This window comes from Nicotiana attenuata, chromosome 3, assembly GCF_001879085.1.
Source record: "Nicotiana attenuata strain UT chromosome 3, NIATTr2, whole genome shotgun sequence".
Lineage (NCBI taxonomy): Eukaryota > Viridiplantae > Streptophyta > Magnoliopsida > Solanales > Solanaceae > Nicotiana > Nicotiana attenuata.
Window position 1 is genome coordinate 34,484,829 of NC_031991.1, and position 16,538 is coordinate 34,501,366.

General features: G+C 35.7%; 1 protein-coding gene across 1 annotated transcript; it reads left to right on the plus strand.

Annotated features, from left to right (window-relative positions):
- On the plus strand, positions 593–1,632 carry LOC109224272 (myosin heavy chain kinase D-like). Its single transcript, XM_019388858.1, has 2 exons — positions 593–709; positions 1,150–1,632. Exons 1-2 carry the CDS (start codon positions 593–595, stop codon positions 1,630–1,632), a joined length of 600 nt encoding a protein of 199 aa, XP_019244403.1.

Below are 16,538 nucleotides of genomic sequence, written 5' to 3' on the forward strand. Positions count from 1 at the left end.
AAAATATCGGACTTATTGCGGCGGTTAAATAACGGCGATTCATCAAAACCGCCGCAATATACATCATACGGCGGCGTTCCAGACGCCATTAGTGCATATGTTAAAACGGTGTTTTTTTACAATTACGACGGTTCAAAACCACCACTAATTAGACCAATTTTTAATAATTCTTTTCCCTCTACGTATTTAGAACTCCCCCGCTAATATTTTCAAGAAATCTGAATGTATATTTGGGCATCTTTAGCTATTTCTTCTTTCTGGTTTACAATATAAGGCTAATAACTTCTTTTTATCTTCATTTAGTTGAAAATTCTTTAGTTCATTGTAGTACATAATCTGTTGTAGTAGACTTTTGTAATTATATTTTGTCTCTCGTGTAGGTAAGAATTGAAGAAGTTCGAAGACAAAGACCAGAAACGCTGGCAGAAATTTTATCGAATGACGCGCTTGGTGTAGTCTTCGGTCCCGAGCACCCTGGCCATGTTCGAGGCTTAGGCATGGGTGCAGTTCCAACTGTAGTATTCAAGCAAACATCAAGACAAGGTGGTTGTTCTTATATGGGCGCAGCTAGCACTAGTGCTCCACCTCCACAATGGGTGCAAGACATGGCAAATATGAGATCACAATTAAATGCGCTAACAAGCTTATTTCAAATGAAAATAGGAAATATCCCGAGGAGTTTGCTCGCTTATTTCGGACTCCTTCACAGGTAAGTCTTCTCTTTATTTTGTTGACATATGCTGTCCTAAACACATATTATACTATCTGTCCACATAATCAAGTCGTAATTTCTGTAGCGCCCCTTCTTCTTCATTTCTCTTATTTCAATATTCCTTTAACCGCGATTAGCGCAAAAGATGCATATAAAAGACACATGTCATGCATTTATTTATTTCGTATAAACAACAAGTGTGCCTATGTTTATTTTTTTCTTATTTGAAGACTATACGTATTTCATTTCCTTGTTTTTGTTATATAAGGTGATGTTTTCACCAGTTTTCTAACAAAGAGCAGAAATTTCCTTCAGTTATCTGATAGATTAGCTAGGATACATGCTATATAATCATAACACCAACTTAATACTCAGAAAGAGTTTTTGAGAATCAATTATACCGGTATAAAAAAGCACAAACTTTTTCTGATTTGCAGTGTTTAGAATCAATTAAAGCACATGATGATGCTATAAATGGATTGGTTTGTAGTAGTAAAAATGGGGTTGTATTTTCAGCTTCTGCTGATGGAAAGATTAAAGCTTGGAGTAAAGAAGAAAAAAGTTGTGGGGGTACACATTCACTAAAGGGAATCTTGGAGGGTCATAAAGATGTTTCTTTAAACTCTGTGGTTGTTTCTCAAGATGGAAATTTTGTATACGGAGGGGGGTCAGATGGGTATTTGATGGGGTGGTTGGGTAACAAGAATCTTGATAGTTGGAAATTAGTATGTGAAGTAAAAGCACGTGGAATGGTTGCATTGCGTATGTGTTTGATAAAGGGGGAATTTTTGTGTAGCGGATCAGCTGATAAGAGTATTTGTATATGGAAAAGGGAAATAAATGGAGGTTTATTTAGAGTTGGAGTTATAAAAGGACATGAAGGTCCAATTAAGTGTTCTAATACTCAGAAAGAGTTTTAAGAAAAGGAAAAGTAACTACGGTTTGGAACAATCTCAGTAAAAGGCTGCTGGAATGAGAGCAGTAATTACAGTGTTAAGTAAAACTGTTTGACACTACTAATTAGTCTTTTTATGCGGGCACCAATCCAGGAGATGGCGTTGGAGATGGCGTTCCGTCACCGACTGGGGCAAGAAGATCCTTTAACGAAAGTAACTATAAAAATGGAGCATACAACAATTAATAATCATTGTTAGGATGAACTATGTTTTTTGTGTTGTAACTGTTGAATAACTCTCTTAACTCTCTATAACTTAAACTTGAACCTTGAGTGATGTGGATTTTGGGTATGTTTTAATATGATGAATATTTTGCTTATCTAATTCTCTATTATAATTTATGTTAATTATTATGATGGGTGCTTGGTAACATATTATGATGGATTTTGTGCAGTAGAAAGGATAAAGGATCTAAATGTGGAATTAAAAAAATTAACATTAAAAATATTAAAGTTATGGCAGTATAAAATGGCTACAATTTGAAAGGGACAACAATTACGACGGTTACAAACCGCCACAATAAGCAAAGTAAACAGCCGTACTTAAATATGCATATTGCGGCGCTTTTATCTGCATATTGCGACGGTTAGACGAAAACCGCCGTATTACACCTTTTGGCTGAAGCGATTATGGCGGATATGTGGGCCGCCATTAATGACAATTACGACGGTTCTTAACCGCCGCTATAAGCAAAGCTGACCGCCGCAATTACCCCAGTTTTTTTAGTGACTTCTTAAAAATATGAAAAGAAAGATATTTTAATTGTGTTATAGTTGTAATCAATGTTTTTAAAAGGCGGGGCGTAAGGCGAGGCGTTTTACCTCAGATGAGGCGAGGTGTAAGCCCTAAGACATGGGCGTAAGTCCCACGGATCTTAAATTTTACTAATTTTAAGATAGTATAAAATAAATAAAAAATTATAAAAATTACATTAAAATCACAAAATTATAACAAACAATCTATTTAAAATATTTATAAATTATAATTCAACTATGAATAATACGAAATGATACGTATCATAATATGCAAATTAGCCGCAACGTCGTTACAACTCAAACATCAAAAGTAATGTATTCAACGCGAAATCGTATATGTATCTCTTGAGGAGTAATGAATCTTGAAAGAATTTCGATATTTGATTTATTTTAAATACTCCTTTTATTTAATATGCCCTTTATTTGAAAGAAAATTTATATAAAAACATAATTCACAATTTAAATATGATTCTCTAGCATCATTTATTTTTAAGTTTGAACAAGTTAATAAAGTGACACATAATTCACCATACTATACCATGATAACTAATTATTTGTAAATAGTTACTAGCTAATACGGAGCTATTAAATTAATAAGTATTGTATCTGTAAACATGAAAAAATAATATTTAGGAAAATAATTACAAAAAAATTATGGACTATTATATAATAAAGACATAACAAAAGTAAATAAATAAATACTTTTAAATAAAAGATTTATTTATAATTTACAATCATAGCAGTCTTAGTGGATAACGTACAATAATATTCATTTTAATTTTTACATAAAATACTCTCAAATTAATTATTTATGATCAAGGAAACAGTAATTTTGAATAGTCAAGATTTATTAAGAAAGTTTGAGGAATTACAAGGTTAGTTACACACAATTGCATAAAGTTCTATTAGGCGAGTCCAATACGCTGCGCGTTGGGCGTGTCCGGGGCGTAAGCGCCGAAGGCTGAGGCGTAAGTCTCACGGAACTAAGCCCCACACATAAGCCATGGGCGTTTTACGAGTGCTCCGCCCCATGGCGAGCCCGAGCGAGTCCTAATTCCTTTTAAAACAAAGGTTGTAATTAATGTCACAAATACACTAATAGCCCGTTTGGCCAAGTTGCAAAAATCAGCTTATTTTGAGAAGTGTTTTTTTTCAAAAGTGCTTTTCTCAAAAGTACTTTTGGTGAGAAGCAGTTTGTGTTTGACTAATTAGTTTGAAAAACACTTCTGAGCAACAATTAGTGTTTAGCCAAGCTTTAAAAAACTGCTTCTAAGTGTATTTTTCTCAAAAGTGCTTCTCAAAAAAGTGCTTTGGGAGAGAAGATACTTTTTTCTGTTCTCCAAAACTGCTTCTGCTTCTCCTCAAAAGCACTTTTTTCCTTCCAAAAGCTTGGCCAAACACCTCAATTTTTGGCCAAAAGTGCTTTTTGGCCAAAAAAAAAAATAATACTTTTGGCCAAAAAAAAAAGCTTGGCCAAACAGGCTATAAGTAATCCAGGGGTCAATGGGAGGAGTACTAGTGTGAGAACTCCGCATTGATTATGCGATGTCAATTATAGTACTCCCTCCGGTCCATAATAAGTGTCTCTTTTACTTTTTGATTTTGGTCCAAAATAAGTGTCTAATTAGGTAATCAAGAAAAAATTCAATTTGTTTTTACTCTTTTACCCTTATGTGCAGAAGAGCAATAAATGCCACTATAATCATGTGCCCAATATTTAATAAGGGTAGTTTAGTCATACTAGGTAATTTCGTATAGGATTTAGTATTTTCTTAATGGGCGTTCTAAAAGTAAAAGAGACACTTATTATGGATCGGAGGGAGTACAAATCTAGTTGAGAGTTAATAAACACACAACGTAATGGCTGTGCTAATCTTTTAGTGCTCAATAATGTTAGTTGTGTATGAAATTTGAAACTAATATACAGTGTTCTGGACAACTTGAAGAAAACCATGATTAAGTTTCTAAATCTTTTTTTTAACTCGGCTTGCCATCTTGGTATATTTTACTAGCGGTTCTCTCATTTGTTTTTAGCATAAATTTCACAAATGATTATATAATTATGATTTTTTTTATTAAAGTCATAACTTTATTTTCTCACACAAAAATCATAAAACTTCACTAATTCTTACAAAAATTATAGTGACCGAAAAATACAATTTCTCGGTAGTATTTTCTTATTCCAATTTATTTTTTTATTACAGTCTAATGAAAAAATAAGCTAATTAAAAAAGAGAGAGGGGAGGGGGAGGGGCCCGCAGGCTGTCCCCGTGGAGCCAACAATAATCGTAGTTATGCGGGGTCCACATATAACCCCTGTGCCCTCTGCGCTAAGCATTTGGACCAATTCACAATTCCTTAATCTCCTCCTTGTTTTGGCCCCTAACCTGCAGACCAATTTCATATTCATCTTAATCCCTCACTTTCCTGACTTTAAAAAACGCATACCTGTTTGTCTTTTATTTTTAGACTTTATCAAATATTTGGTACTGTTTTAGAGCAATAATTAATGTACATAACTTAGTTTAACTAGTTCGGTGGGCAACTATATAAATTAATTCAGTTCATCGGCTTCTAACCACAATATTAGAAAATTTATCATCTGAACTAATATAGCCGGCCAGATAGAAGGTCTACTTTTTTCAGCCGGTATATATAGAATATACATTGTTTATACATAGCTATACATATATTATGCATATATTATATGTCCACCGATTATTTTTAGTTTAAAGAATTACGAAAGGAGGCTATTTGGGTTAATTCTTCTAGTATTTAAGTGTTAGGTTCCTCTTTTTTGATTGCTTAAAATTCTTCATTATATCAGAAGTTCCATCTTACAAAGTGTGCTTAGACGTGGAGGAAATATTTTGTTTTCTTTTTCGTTAGCTTTAGCGCTTTGTCAGAACTAAAAATGTAAAAATAAATTATTCGCCTTTCCTCTATTAAAATTAAATGCCCAACCCATCATTATATTTTGCCGCTTTAGTCAATTTCTGATTTTTGTGGACCGTCACGCCAACACTCATATTGGCGCCATTTGTAACGGCACATCTCAAACAACCGTTTCGTTTTTTTTCTGAGAGTAACGAGTACCGTTACGGACTTGAAACGGGATTGCGTTACAGCTTATTTAGGGAAAAAGACAGAAAAAGAAAATTAGAGATAAGATAGTACAGCGGCAAAGCAACGAACCCTGCTTTATAGGCTGCAATAGAAATGAGCCACGTGTACTGCTGTCGCTTTATGCACACGTGTAAGAATAGTGTGGCGCCAAACAGTTGAAGATGGTCCCTTGGAATAAAAATTTGTTACGTCGCGTCACGGAGCTTTCGTGACCACTTAGGTGAAAGATCACACAGCTAGTATGTTGTGAACGCGTAACCATCTTTTACTTTTGAAACATAATTTAAAATAATTTATAATGTAGTAATATAAGTTAAAAGAAATTCATATAATAAGTGGGCGTTTGAGCATAAAAATTGTAAATTTCCGAAAAAAGTGAAAAAAAAAGTTCAAGTGAAAATGGTGTTTGAAAATTAGAGTTCTGTTTGGATGTGAATATAATTTTGTGGTTTTTTTTTAATTTTTGTGAATGATCTAAGTAAAAATTTTGAAAAATAATTTTTTGGAGTTTTTCAAATTTTCGAAAATTCCGAAATTCGTCTTCAAGTGGAAATAGAAATTTTTTGACCAAACACTGATTTCGAAAAAAGTAATTTTTTTTTTATTTATGGCCAAACGGGTTCTAAGTTTGAGTTCAATTTTTGCTGTTTATTTCCTTTTTTCTTTTCTTATGTACTCAAGATGACTGTTTTATGGCTATATCCAGAATTTCTTTAAGTTGTTTTAAGTTGTTCGAAAAGAGAATTGAAATATTCCTATATCCAGAATTTGTTTAATTGTATACTTCTCAATTTTATATCTCATGATACGATAAAAATGTCATCACATGTTTAAAGTGTATGTTTGAATGATATTTTTGATACGTGTCAAAAGTATGCTTATAACGTGTTTGACCAATCTTCTAATCAACTTATTTTGAAATTTATTTTTATCAAAAGTATTTTTTAAAAATGTACTTCTGGTGAGAAATAATTTGTATTTAACTAATTAGTTTGAAAAGTATCTTGAATAACAACTAGTGTTTGACTAAACTTTAAAAAAGTGACTCTAAGTGTATTTTATTTCTAAAAAAAATTCAAAAAATTTCTTTTGAAAAGAAATTACTTTTTTCAGCTTCTCAAAAATTGCTTGTGCTTCTACTAAAAACAACATTTCATTCTAAAAGCTTAAACAAACACTTTAACTTTGGGATAATTTTTTTCTTTCCAAAGTTGCCTTAGAGTAAAGAGCCTAGAAGTAGTTTGCTTTTTTTCCAATGAGCAAATTAAAGTTAACACGGTCAATTTTATTGTTAACTAATGCTGAAAGGTGAATTCCTTTAATATCTGTGAAAAGATCCAAAAAATTACTCAAAGTGGACCGGAGGGAGTACCTATTAGTATTGTGAATGTGAAAATGACACTGTATGTATATATAAATTCTATACACTTTTTCGGGTACAAGATGTAAATAGTTTCTGGCGCAGCTAAGAGTGATAATAACCATTAGTAGTTGAATTCATGATATTGCGAAATTAGATTATTCACCTAATTAAGGACAATCTGTAGCTTTCTCGTTAATTTAGCGGCAGTTAAGTAATCTTTTTAATTAGTGGTTTAAGTGATGACAGCTGGTGTTGAAGATAAGGCTAGCAGAATAAGTGCTAACAGCATGCTTAATTTAATACTAGGATTTTAGTTCCAGCAAGAGATTATAATTTGACGGAGATTGGGGCACACAAAGAATGATGTATTCAGTGTGAACAAAACAAATTGAGGTTTCTTTATCATTCAACAAAACCAAGAATCCTAACTCCAATAACCATGGTTTAATAACTTTATACTTTAATCTATTTTAAAGATTATCATCAACATATCTAATCCTAATCATGGTATTAATGATGGTTATATAGGTAGAAGTGTCCGTCCAGTTTAAGAGAATTTAGGGCTGCACGTCTTGAAAAGGTTTTTTCCCCCCGGGTCTGGTAATCTGTTTATTGTAGTGGCGGTGGCGGCGAATCATTTGAGTTGGAAATGTATTTAAATAAATACTTTGAATAAGTAATAGAGGTCAACTTATCGAGGACATGATTCTTAATAAGAGAATGTGGATGTCGAGAATTAGGGTAAACAATTAGTAGATAGTCGAGCACATTTTATTTCCCCATACTAGTAGTACACATTAGTATTTTGTACTAATATGTACAAAATACTTGTACTTCAGATATATTATTATCTTGTTGTTATTACTGTATTCTTTCTTCATGGCTTCTTCACAACCGTATTTCTTTTCTTAAACTGCCATGATTAGGTTTCTGATGATAGGTTATAATTGCGTACTTTAGTCGTTAATTACACTCTAATGTACTGCACTTTAAATGAGTTTGAGCTTTAATGGCTAGTGTTTTGCACTAATTGTGTATTTTATGCCTTGTAGAAGTGATTCCGAGCTATGTAGATATTATGGAATGAATTCAAGTGATTTGGAGTTTTGAAGTCTGAGTAAAAGCCCAAAGAACCAAGCCGGGATCGTGTTCGGAGATAAATGGATGATAGTTAAGAACAAAACGGAGAATCGAGCGGGCATACGACGCATTGTCTAGTAAAATGCACATAACTTTTCGCTCAGAACACTGTTTGGACTCCACAATATATCATCGGAAAGTTATTTGAAAGGGCTACAACTTTCATGTTTTGCATTTTTGCGAATTCCCACTACCACGGCGCATGGTGCGGCGCGTAGTGCGCCGCGCTTGTGGAAATTACTACAGCCTGTCAGAATTAGCTCTCTGAACTTCCTCACAAGCACATCGCGTGGTGCTTCGCCCCATGCGGCGCGCCTGTGCAAATTTTACAGAGCCAGAGTCCTATTTCGCGCAGGAAAAAGTGTTTCATCTGGGCCCGACCCTATTTGGTATAAATACATGTAAAAATGCTATTTTGAGGAGAGGAGGACATACTTTTGACATAATTTAGACCTAAGGAGCCGTCGTAGAGATCGAAGATTCGACCTAAGGAGGCAAGAACACACTAGGAGCAAGGCGGAGAATTCTTCTACGAGATTTCACTTCCTTCTTCCTATTTTCATTATTGGTTATGATTTCTAGTATTGTAGTTATGCATACTATTATGAATAGCTAATTTGTTATCTAGGGTTTTGATGGAACCTTTTGGAGGATGATTTTCCTGTTACGTTAATATAGATTTGTTGTAGTATTTTCTCTATTTGTTCAACTACGTTATTATTGTGGTTGGTTGAAGAGCTCTTAATCGACTGTGCCTATTTAGTGTGTATTACTCGGGAGAGAGTGTTGATGATAGGCTATAATTACGTATTTTAGTCGATTATTACAATCTAATTTACTGCACTTTAATTGAGTTTGAGCTTTAATCGCTAGTGTTTTGCACTAATGGTGTGCAATTAGTGCCCAACCCTACTTGGTATATATACATGGAAAAATGGTATTTTGAGGGGAGAGGACGTTTTTGAGAGGAAAACACAAGCACAGAGCCGCCGTGGAGACCGGGTTTCATATTTTCTTCCACCAACTTAGTCTTTTTATGTTTCTTTGTATGATTTGTTGTTTTGCTACCATGTCTATGTGGAGCTAAACTTCACGTTCTAGGGTTGTGGTTCTTTCATGACTATTGTTATTCGGATATTGATTTTGATTTCTTAGTTTATCATATTGGTTTATTTATTCAATCCTACACTTAATTATTTCATTGCTTGATCACAAATTGAATACTATCTACGAATCTAGAGCTGAACTCGAAAGTGGGAATTCTAGATTGCATATAGGATTGAGTAGAGCAAGTTCTTGAACTTGGTCATCGGGGAACGGATTCGCGGTTAGGATAGACATATACCTAATTGCCTTGCTTGGTTGAAATACAGGAATTATAAATGCGTTCTTGTTTATTCTAACTCCATAGACATATAGGCGTTAGGTTAGCTTGAATAGGCGAGTAAGAACTCGACAGATTCTTATGAGCAATATTAACCCTCTCAACCAATAAACTCGATAAATTAGTTAGTCAATTCAATTGAAGAATACAATAGGATTGTTAGATAGCCCATAACCCTAGATCGTTTTCATTACATTGATATCATAAAAATCTGCTCTTCCTCTGTTTAAGGTTCATTATTTATATTTCTTTATTTAATTAGTATAGCATCAAATACTTCTAGGTTTAATTCTTGTATAGATAATTAGGATAGTCTAATTTAGTTAATAGTTAATCACAAGTCCTCGTGGGTTCGACATCCAACTTTTAGTCACTTTATTACTTGACGACCGCGTATACTTGCGTGTGCGTTTGGCCGCAACAAGTTTTTGGCGCCGTTGCCGGGGACTTAGAAATTAACTATTTTTCTAGATTAGACTTTTACTTGTATCTTTACAAGTTTTTTGTTCCTTCTCTTTTTGTAAATATTTTATTTTTATAACTATTTAATTTTTCTCTTAGTGTGTTTCTAGTTTTCTCAGCATGACATCTGGGGATGAAATATCCGGAGGTAAGGTTATTGATGAAGACGCTTGGTTGACGGAAGACTTTTATAGCCCGTCTTTTTGGGCTTGTCATCACCTGAACTCCGGGAGGTCTGAATTTGAATATGGGAGTTAGGGTTGGTATTGGGAAGAATATTCACGATTAAGGGAATATGCGGAACGACGTTGTCTTCTGACTACGTTGGTGAATGATTGGTCTAAGGAGAGAGATGAACTTGCACATAAAATTGATAATTTTTGCTTGGCTGTACATAACTTAGATGCAGATTTGAGCACAAATGTTGATGCGTGTAACGCCCAACAAATTAATAATGAGTTGTGTGAAGTTGAAAAAAATCTTCTAGACTAAATTGAGGAGCTAAAACGAGAATACCAATCACTAGACCATGTTTTTCTTGAGGATGCCAATAGTGAGAAGAGTGCTTTAGAGTCACGTGAGAGAGTAGATAACATTACTTTGGGAGACTTGAGTGTGTGTATATATGGGGATGTAAATAGTAGTAAAATTCATGAGTTAGGGCGCATTAGACCTCATTCCAATCATTTTTCCACATTGTGTTTAGATAATGAGATACTAATCAAGCCATCTGAGCCTATAGAGGAGTCAAAAGGTGAGGATCAGAGTGCCTATATTCTTGAATTTGTTGTGCCAGAAAGCAAAAATTATATTCCCCATCTAAAGGCCAAGAAGTGCAGAGTGAAAAAATTATTACTTGGCCTTGTTATCATTGTAGCCCCACCACTGGAGCATAGCCGCAGACTGGATGCCATGTTAGGGGTACAATTCATAAGTTCAGGGTGAAGGAAAAAGTGGTTCACGTCGTGCCGCGACGTTAGATTAGGCGCTTGTTGGGAGGCAACCCGGCTTTACTGCTTTCTTTGTATTTTTGATTTTTTTCTTATTGTATTATTTTTGTAGTGTTGTTTTATTTTGTAGGATTTTGAGCATAGGGAGCAAAGCACAGGAAGAGTGCAAAAGTGAGCCATGTGGTTAGAACTAAGTGTGGGGTACCCGCACAAAGGACTGTACCTGGGAGAAGTCTGAGTATCCCGTGAGCTGCTAATGCTTCGGCCTTTGGCCTACTAGGGAGTCTCTTTTACCCTCTTGTTATTTTCAGTGTGTATTGAGGACATTGCACAATTTTAAGTGTGGGGTGAGGAGATTGTCTGGGTGATTTTCTGTGCTATGTTAGCTTAGTTATAGTACTCGTTCTTAGTGTAGTAATTTTTTTTAATGAAAAAAAAACGGAAAAAAAAATTTAGAAAATTAGGACTTTTCGTGATGATGGATTTTGTGGACAGTTTTTTTGAGGGATTAAAGTCTAAACAAAAAACACAAAAATATGTCTTTCAGCTTTCTTTGGGTAGTAATAATCCCCCGTGGTTTTTCTTTGTGCCTCGGTTCTTTTCCATGGGATGTAGTTTGAACCGGGTAGTAGTATTTTTTTTAGAGTAGATTACATCGAGCGAGCCTATATTAGTAGAGATTTACATTAAGGGCAAGCCTATGGTACCAATTACATGCATGTGACTTCTTTTGTGAGGGTGAGCGCGTTACACCCCGTGTTTTCGTACGTAAGAATACATCATAAGTCAATTAATGTAAGCTAAGAAAGGGAATCGTCTTTTAAAAGTTTACAAAGTTAGTTCATCATGTTAATGTGGAGGTTACAAATATTTAATATCATTAGTACCAAGTAGCAAGAGGGTTTGAAGGCTTAGAAGCTAAACGAATTGAAGAAAATAAGTTTCGTCGAAAGTCGACAAGTTGGAATGTTTTACCATGTACTTTTGGGGTGATACTAGGGTTATTAACATTATAAGGAGATTATATTATGAGTTATTTTAGTCGTACGATAGTTGGTGTTATGTTTTGAAGTCAAGCGAGTTGTGGAACAAAAGTTGGAAAAGGTCATCACAAGTTCCATTTATAATATGCTGAAATTTAGGTCAAATGTAGATGCACTTTTCTCCCAATATACTTGGAATCAATGGATGATCTACAAATCAAATTGAATATCTACGAGTCTAGTTTCTAACGCATTAAACCGTTCGTCGATACGATATTGGAGTAGAGAGATATTTGCATTTTTGCGAGACTGCGCGGGTTGGTAGGTGACAAGTAGGTGCATCACCTACTTGCCAAAATGAGAGGACTTAATTAAAAGCCCCAATGTCGGCCAAGAGGGGTCTTTTAAGGGAATATAAACTGAGTTATTTCACCTGTATTTCAGACCAAGAAAACCTAATTGAACCCCTGCAACTCCTCCCCCAAAATCCCACACAAACCCTAGGGTATTCCGGGTGTTACGACGCGATTCTAGTGCTGAAAAGTTCGGACAGCATGCTAGTTTCTCTTTCTCCTTCTTGTATCCGTGTTGAGGAACTTATTTTTGATGAAAAAGGACCAGGTTTCGTGGGTGATACTCAGTACAAGGTAAGTTTATGTTTCTCCTTCCATTATCTATGCGTTTGCGAGTTGTAACTCGATCGTAAAGAATAGACCTAGCTAGTTTCGGAAGAATGGTATGTTGTTTGATCTTGTGCAATGGTTGGCCGGTTGTGAACTTATTTTTAAGTTAAATTCATGGCTGGTTTATTGGATAAGAGGTGTAATGATGTACTTTTGGTTGTATTTCTCAATTAGAAAGAAAAGACAAGTCGAAACGTGTTTAAGTAAACCGAAAAATTATGTTTGAGTTGATGAACTTGTGGGATTGTTTTTGGGCTGTTTCGTGTTGGTATTGGGTTGTCCCTTTTACTACTGTTTTTATGGAGTTTAAAGGAGGAAGGGTGTGGAGAAACACCACATAATGGCAAGGTTGTTTGTTGGTTGTTCATCGTAACATTTTCGGATTGTTTGACACTATTATGGTTGTCGTGTTGTGTATGAAGTGATACGGGTATGTTGGGCTGTTTGTGATTGTTTTGACTAGTGTGAAGTCATATATATAGGGGAGGTGCTGTCCATTTCATTGTAAAATAGATTGTGGTCGATACATAATAGTTACGACGCTTAAACGATAACGAGAGTGTCATTTCTCTTATTGTAGACTAAGGAGCCGTGAAATTGCATAGCTTGAGGTTGGGAAGAATATACAAGGTATTTTAAGGCACTTCCTTCTTTCTTTTTGCACGATCTAAAGTAAAATGAATACAGCTATTTCATAACGGATCTACTCCTAGCAACTAAGGTTGTCCATGTTGTTCTTTCCTTATAAAAATTATTCTAAGAAACTATTTATGATCCTTGAATCCTACTTAGGTTTATATTGAGGGTATGAATGTCCATAATGTTCTTAAGCACTCCAAAAGGTTTAGAACGTGATTCCATGAGTCTAGCATGCATTATATGTAGTATCTATTTTACTCTATCGAGTCGCGCTATAGTCGGCCGGGTATGGCACCTATTGTGCAACCACTGATAAGTTGGGTTTACCGAGCTCCACGTGGCCGGGTGCGTTTTTACCGAGTCCTCTTTGAGGCCGGGTATGATATGATGATGATGATGCCCACAGAGGCGTATGTTTTTAAAAAGATTATGTATATATATGTATTATGCATTTCATGTCAGTAGCCCCCAGAGGCACTCAGATGTTACAGGTTGTATCTCCTCTATCTCTCTTTACATTACTGTTCTTATTTATGCTTTCCTGCCTTACATACTCGGTACTTTATTCGTACTGACGTCCCTTTTGCCTGGGGACGCTGCGTTTCATGCCCGCAGCTCCCGATAGACAGGTTACATTCCTCCAAGTAGGCTATCAGTTCAGCGGAAGGTGTTGGTGCACTCCACTTGCTCCGGAGTTGCCTATTTGGTCAGTGTGCTTTGGATATGTATTGATTGGTATGGCGGGGCCCTGTCCCGACCTTTATGATATTAGGTACTCTTAGAGGCTTGTAGACAGATGTCAGGTGTATGGATACTTGCATGGCCTTTTCGGCTTATGTTTTGAGTTTACAAATGGTCATGTCGGCCTTATAGGCCCGTATGTCACATGTATAAGTTTGCATATCATGGTGGGTGGTCGTATGTTGAGTATTCTCCTATGTTTCATTCTTGTTATCTCATGACGAGTTTTCTAGCTCATTTACCATGATAGTATGATAAGAAAGATATGTTATGTTGGTACTCGGTTGAGTAAGGCACCGGGTGCTCGTCGCGGCCCATCCGGTTTGGGTCGTGACAAAAGTAGTATCAGAGCAGTTCTTTCCTAGGGAGTCTACAAGCCGTGTCTAGTAGAGTCTTGTTTATGGGTGTGTTGTGCACCACACTTATAAGCAGGAGGCTACAGGGCATTTAGGAGTGTCACTCTTTCTTCTTACTCTAGATCGTGTGGTAGAGCTCAGTTGTAAGAATTCAAACTTCTAAATTCTATTTTATCCGTAATACAATGATACCAACATCTAGAAAGATAGTTGGTTAGAGATTGAATGTGGCTATGGAAGAGCTGAGTTAGAGGAACTCGATTTTGCATCACACTGATGATGAGTAAATGTAAGTTCTTTAGCAGATCATGTGTCTACTAAGATGTGTGAGCTTCTTGAAAAGGAGCCCCAAGGCATGGATATCTATCCACCCATATGGTAAAAAGCAACAAGAGAATCAGAAGGTAACAACAGTTACTAGATTGGAAGAATTCCGATAACAGGTCGTGGTATGAGAAAGAGGCCTAAAGGAGGGAATACCCTGGCCTTTGCATTTATTTACAGAACAGTTTCCTAGATGTCAAGGACAATATTAAAGAATCCTTAAGAGCTACAGGTTATGAGACTGATAAGCGCATTAATCAACATTCGAGGACGAATGTTCCAAAGGGGGGAATGATGTTACACCCCGTGTTTTCGTACGTAAGTGCTCATAGATAGAGTAAATTTTTGGTTGACTCGAGGACGAGCAACGTTTAAGTGTGGGGTGTTGATGATAGGCTATAGTTACGTATTTTAGTCGATTATTACACTCTAATTTACTGCACTTTAATTGAGTTTGAGCTTTAATCGCTAGTGTTTTGCACTAATGGTGTGTTTTATGCCTTGTAGGAGTGATTCCAAGCTATGTAGATGTTATGAAATAAATTCAAGTGATTTGGAGCTTTAAAGTTTGAGTAAAAGTTCAAGGAATTAAGCCGGTATCGTGTTTGGGGGTCAACGGATGATAGTTAGAGCGAACAAAGACTCCAGTAGGCATATTGTGCACTGTCTAGTAAAATAGATATACCTTTTTGCTCAGAACTCCATTTAGGATCCATAATATATTTTTGGAAATCTAACTCAAAGGGCTACAACTTTCATGTTTTACGTTTTTCAAAATTCGAAATGGAACAGAGTGAAAAATGCGCGTCAATAGCGCGATTGCGCTCAGGTCGCGCTCGTCAGGCAGAACACTAGGCCACTAGCGCGACCACTAGCGCGATCGCGCTAGTCAAACCCAGGAAAAATGTCCTTTTTCACATTGGAGAAGGTATAATTGTTTGGGCCCAACCCTACTTGGTATATATACATAGGAAAACGGTATTCTGAGGGGAGAGGACGTTTTTGAGAGGAAAACATAAGCACAGAGTCGCCGTGGAGGCCGGGTTTCATCTTTTCTTCCACCAACTTAGTCTTTTTATGTTTCTTTGTATGATTTGTTGTTTTGCTACCATGTCTATGTGGAGCTAAACTTCACGTTCTAGGGTTGTTGTTCTTTCATGAAAATTATTATTCGGATATTGATTTTGATTTCTTAGTTTATCATATTGGTTTATTTATTCAATCCTGCACTTAATTATTTGATTGCTTGATCACAAATTGAATACTATCTACGAATCTAGAGTTGAACTCGAAAGTGAGAATTCTATATTGCATATAGAATTGAGTAGAGCAAGTTCTTGAACCTGGGCATCGGGGAACGGATTCGCGGTTAGTATAGACATATACCTAATTGCCTTGCTTGGTTGAAATACAGGAATTATAAATGCGATCTTGTTGATTCTAACTCCATAGACATATAGGCGTTAGGTTAGCTTGAATAGGCGAGTAAGAACTCGACATATTCTTATGAGCAATATCAACCCTGTCAACCAATAAACTCGATAAATTAGTTAGTCAATTCAATTGAAGAATACAATAGGATTGTTAGATAGCCCATAACTCTAGATCGTTTTCATTACATTGATATCATAAAAATCTGCTCTTCATCTGTTTAAAGTTCATTATTTATATTTCTTTATTTAATTAGTATAGCATCAAATACTTCTAGGTTTAATTCTTGTATAGATAATTAGGATAGTCTAATTTAGTTAATAGTTAATCACAAGTCCTCGTGGGTTCGACATCCAACTTTTAGTCACTTTATTACTTGACGATCGCGTATCCTAACGTATATGAGGGATCAATACGGAGGGTTTAAAAATGGGATTAGGGATAACGAAACCTTGGTGCGATCCGAGTGAGCCGTACTTAATGCCAACTAGCGTAATTCGGGAGAATATGTCTAGTAAATTGTGGTAATTACT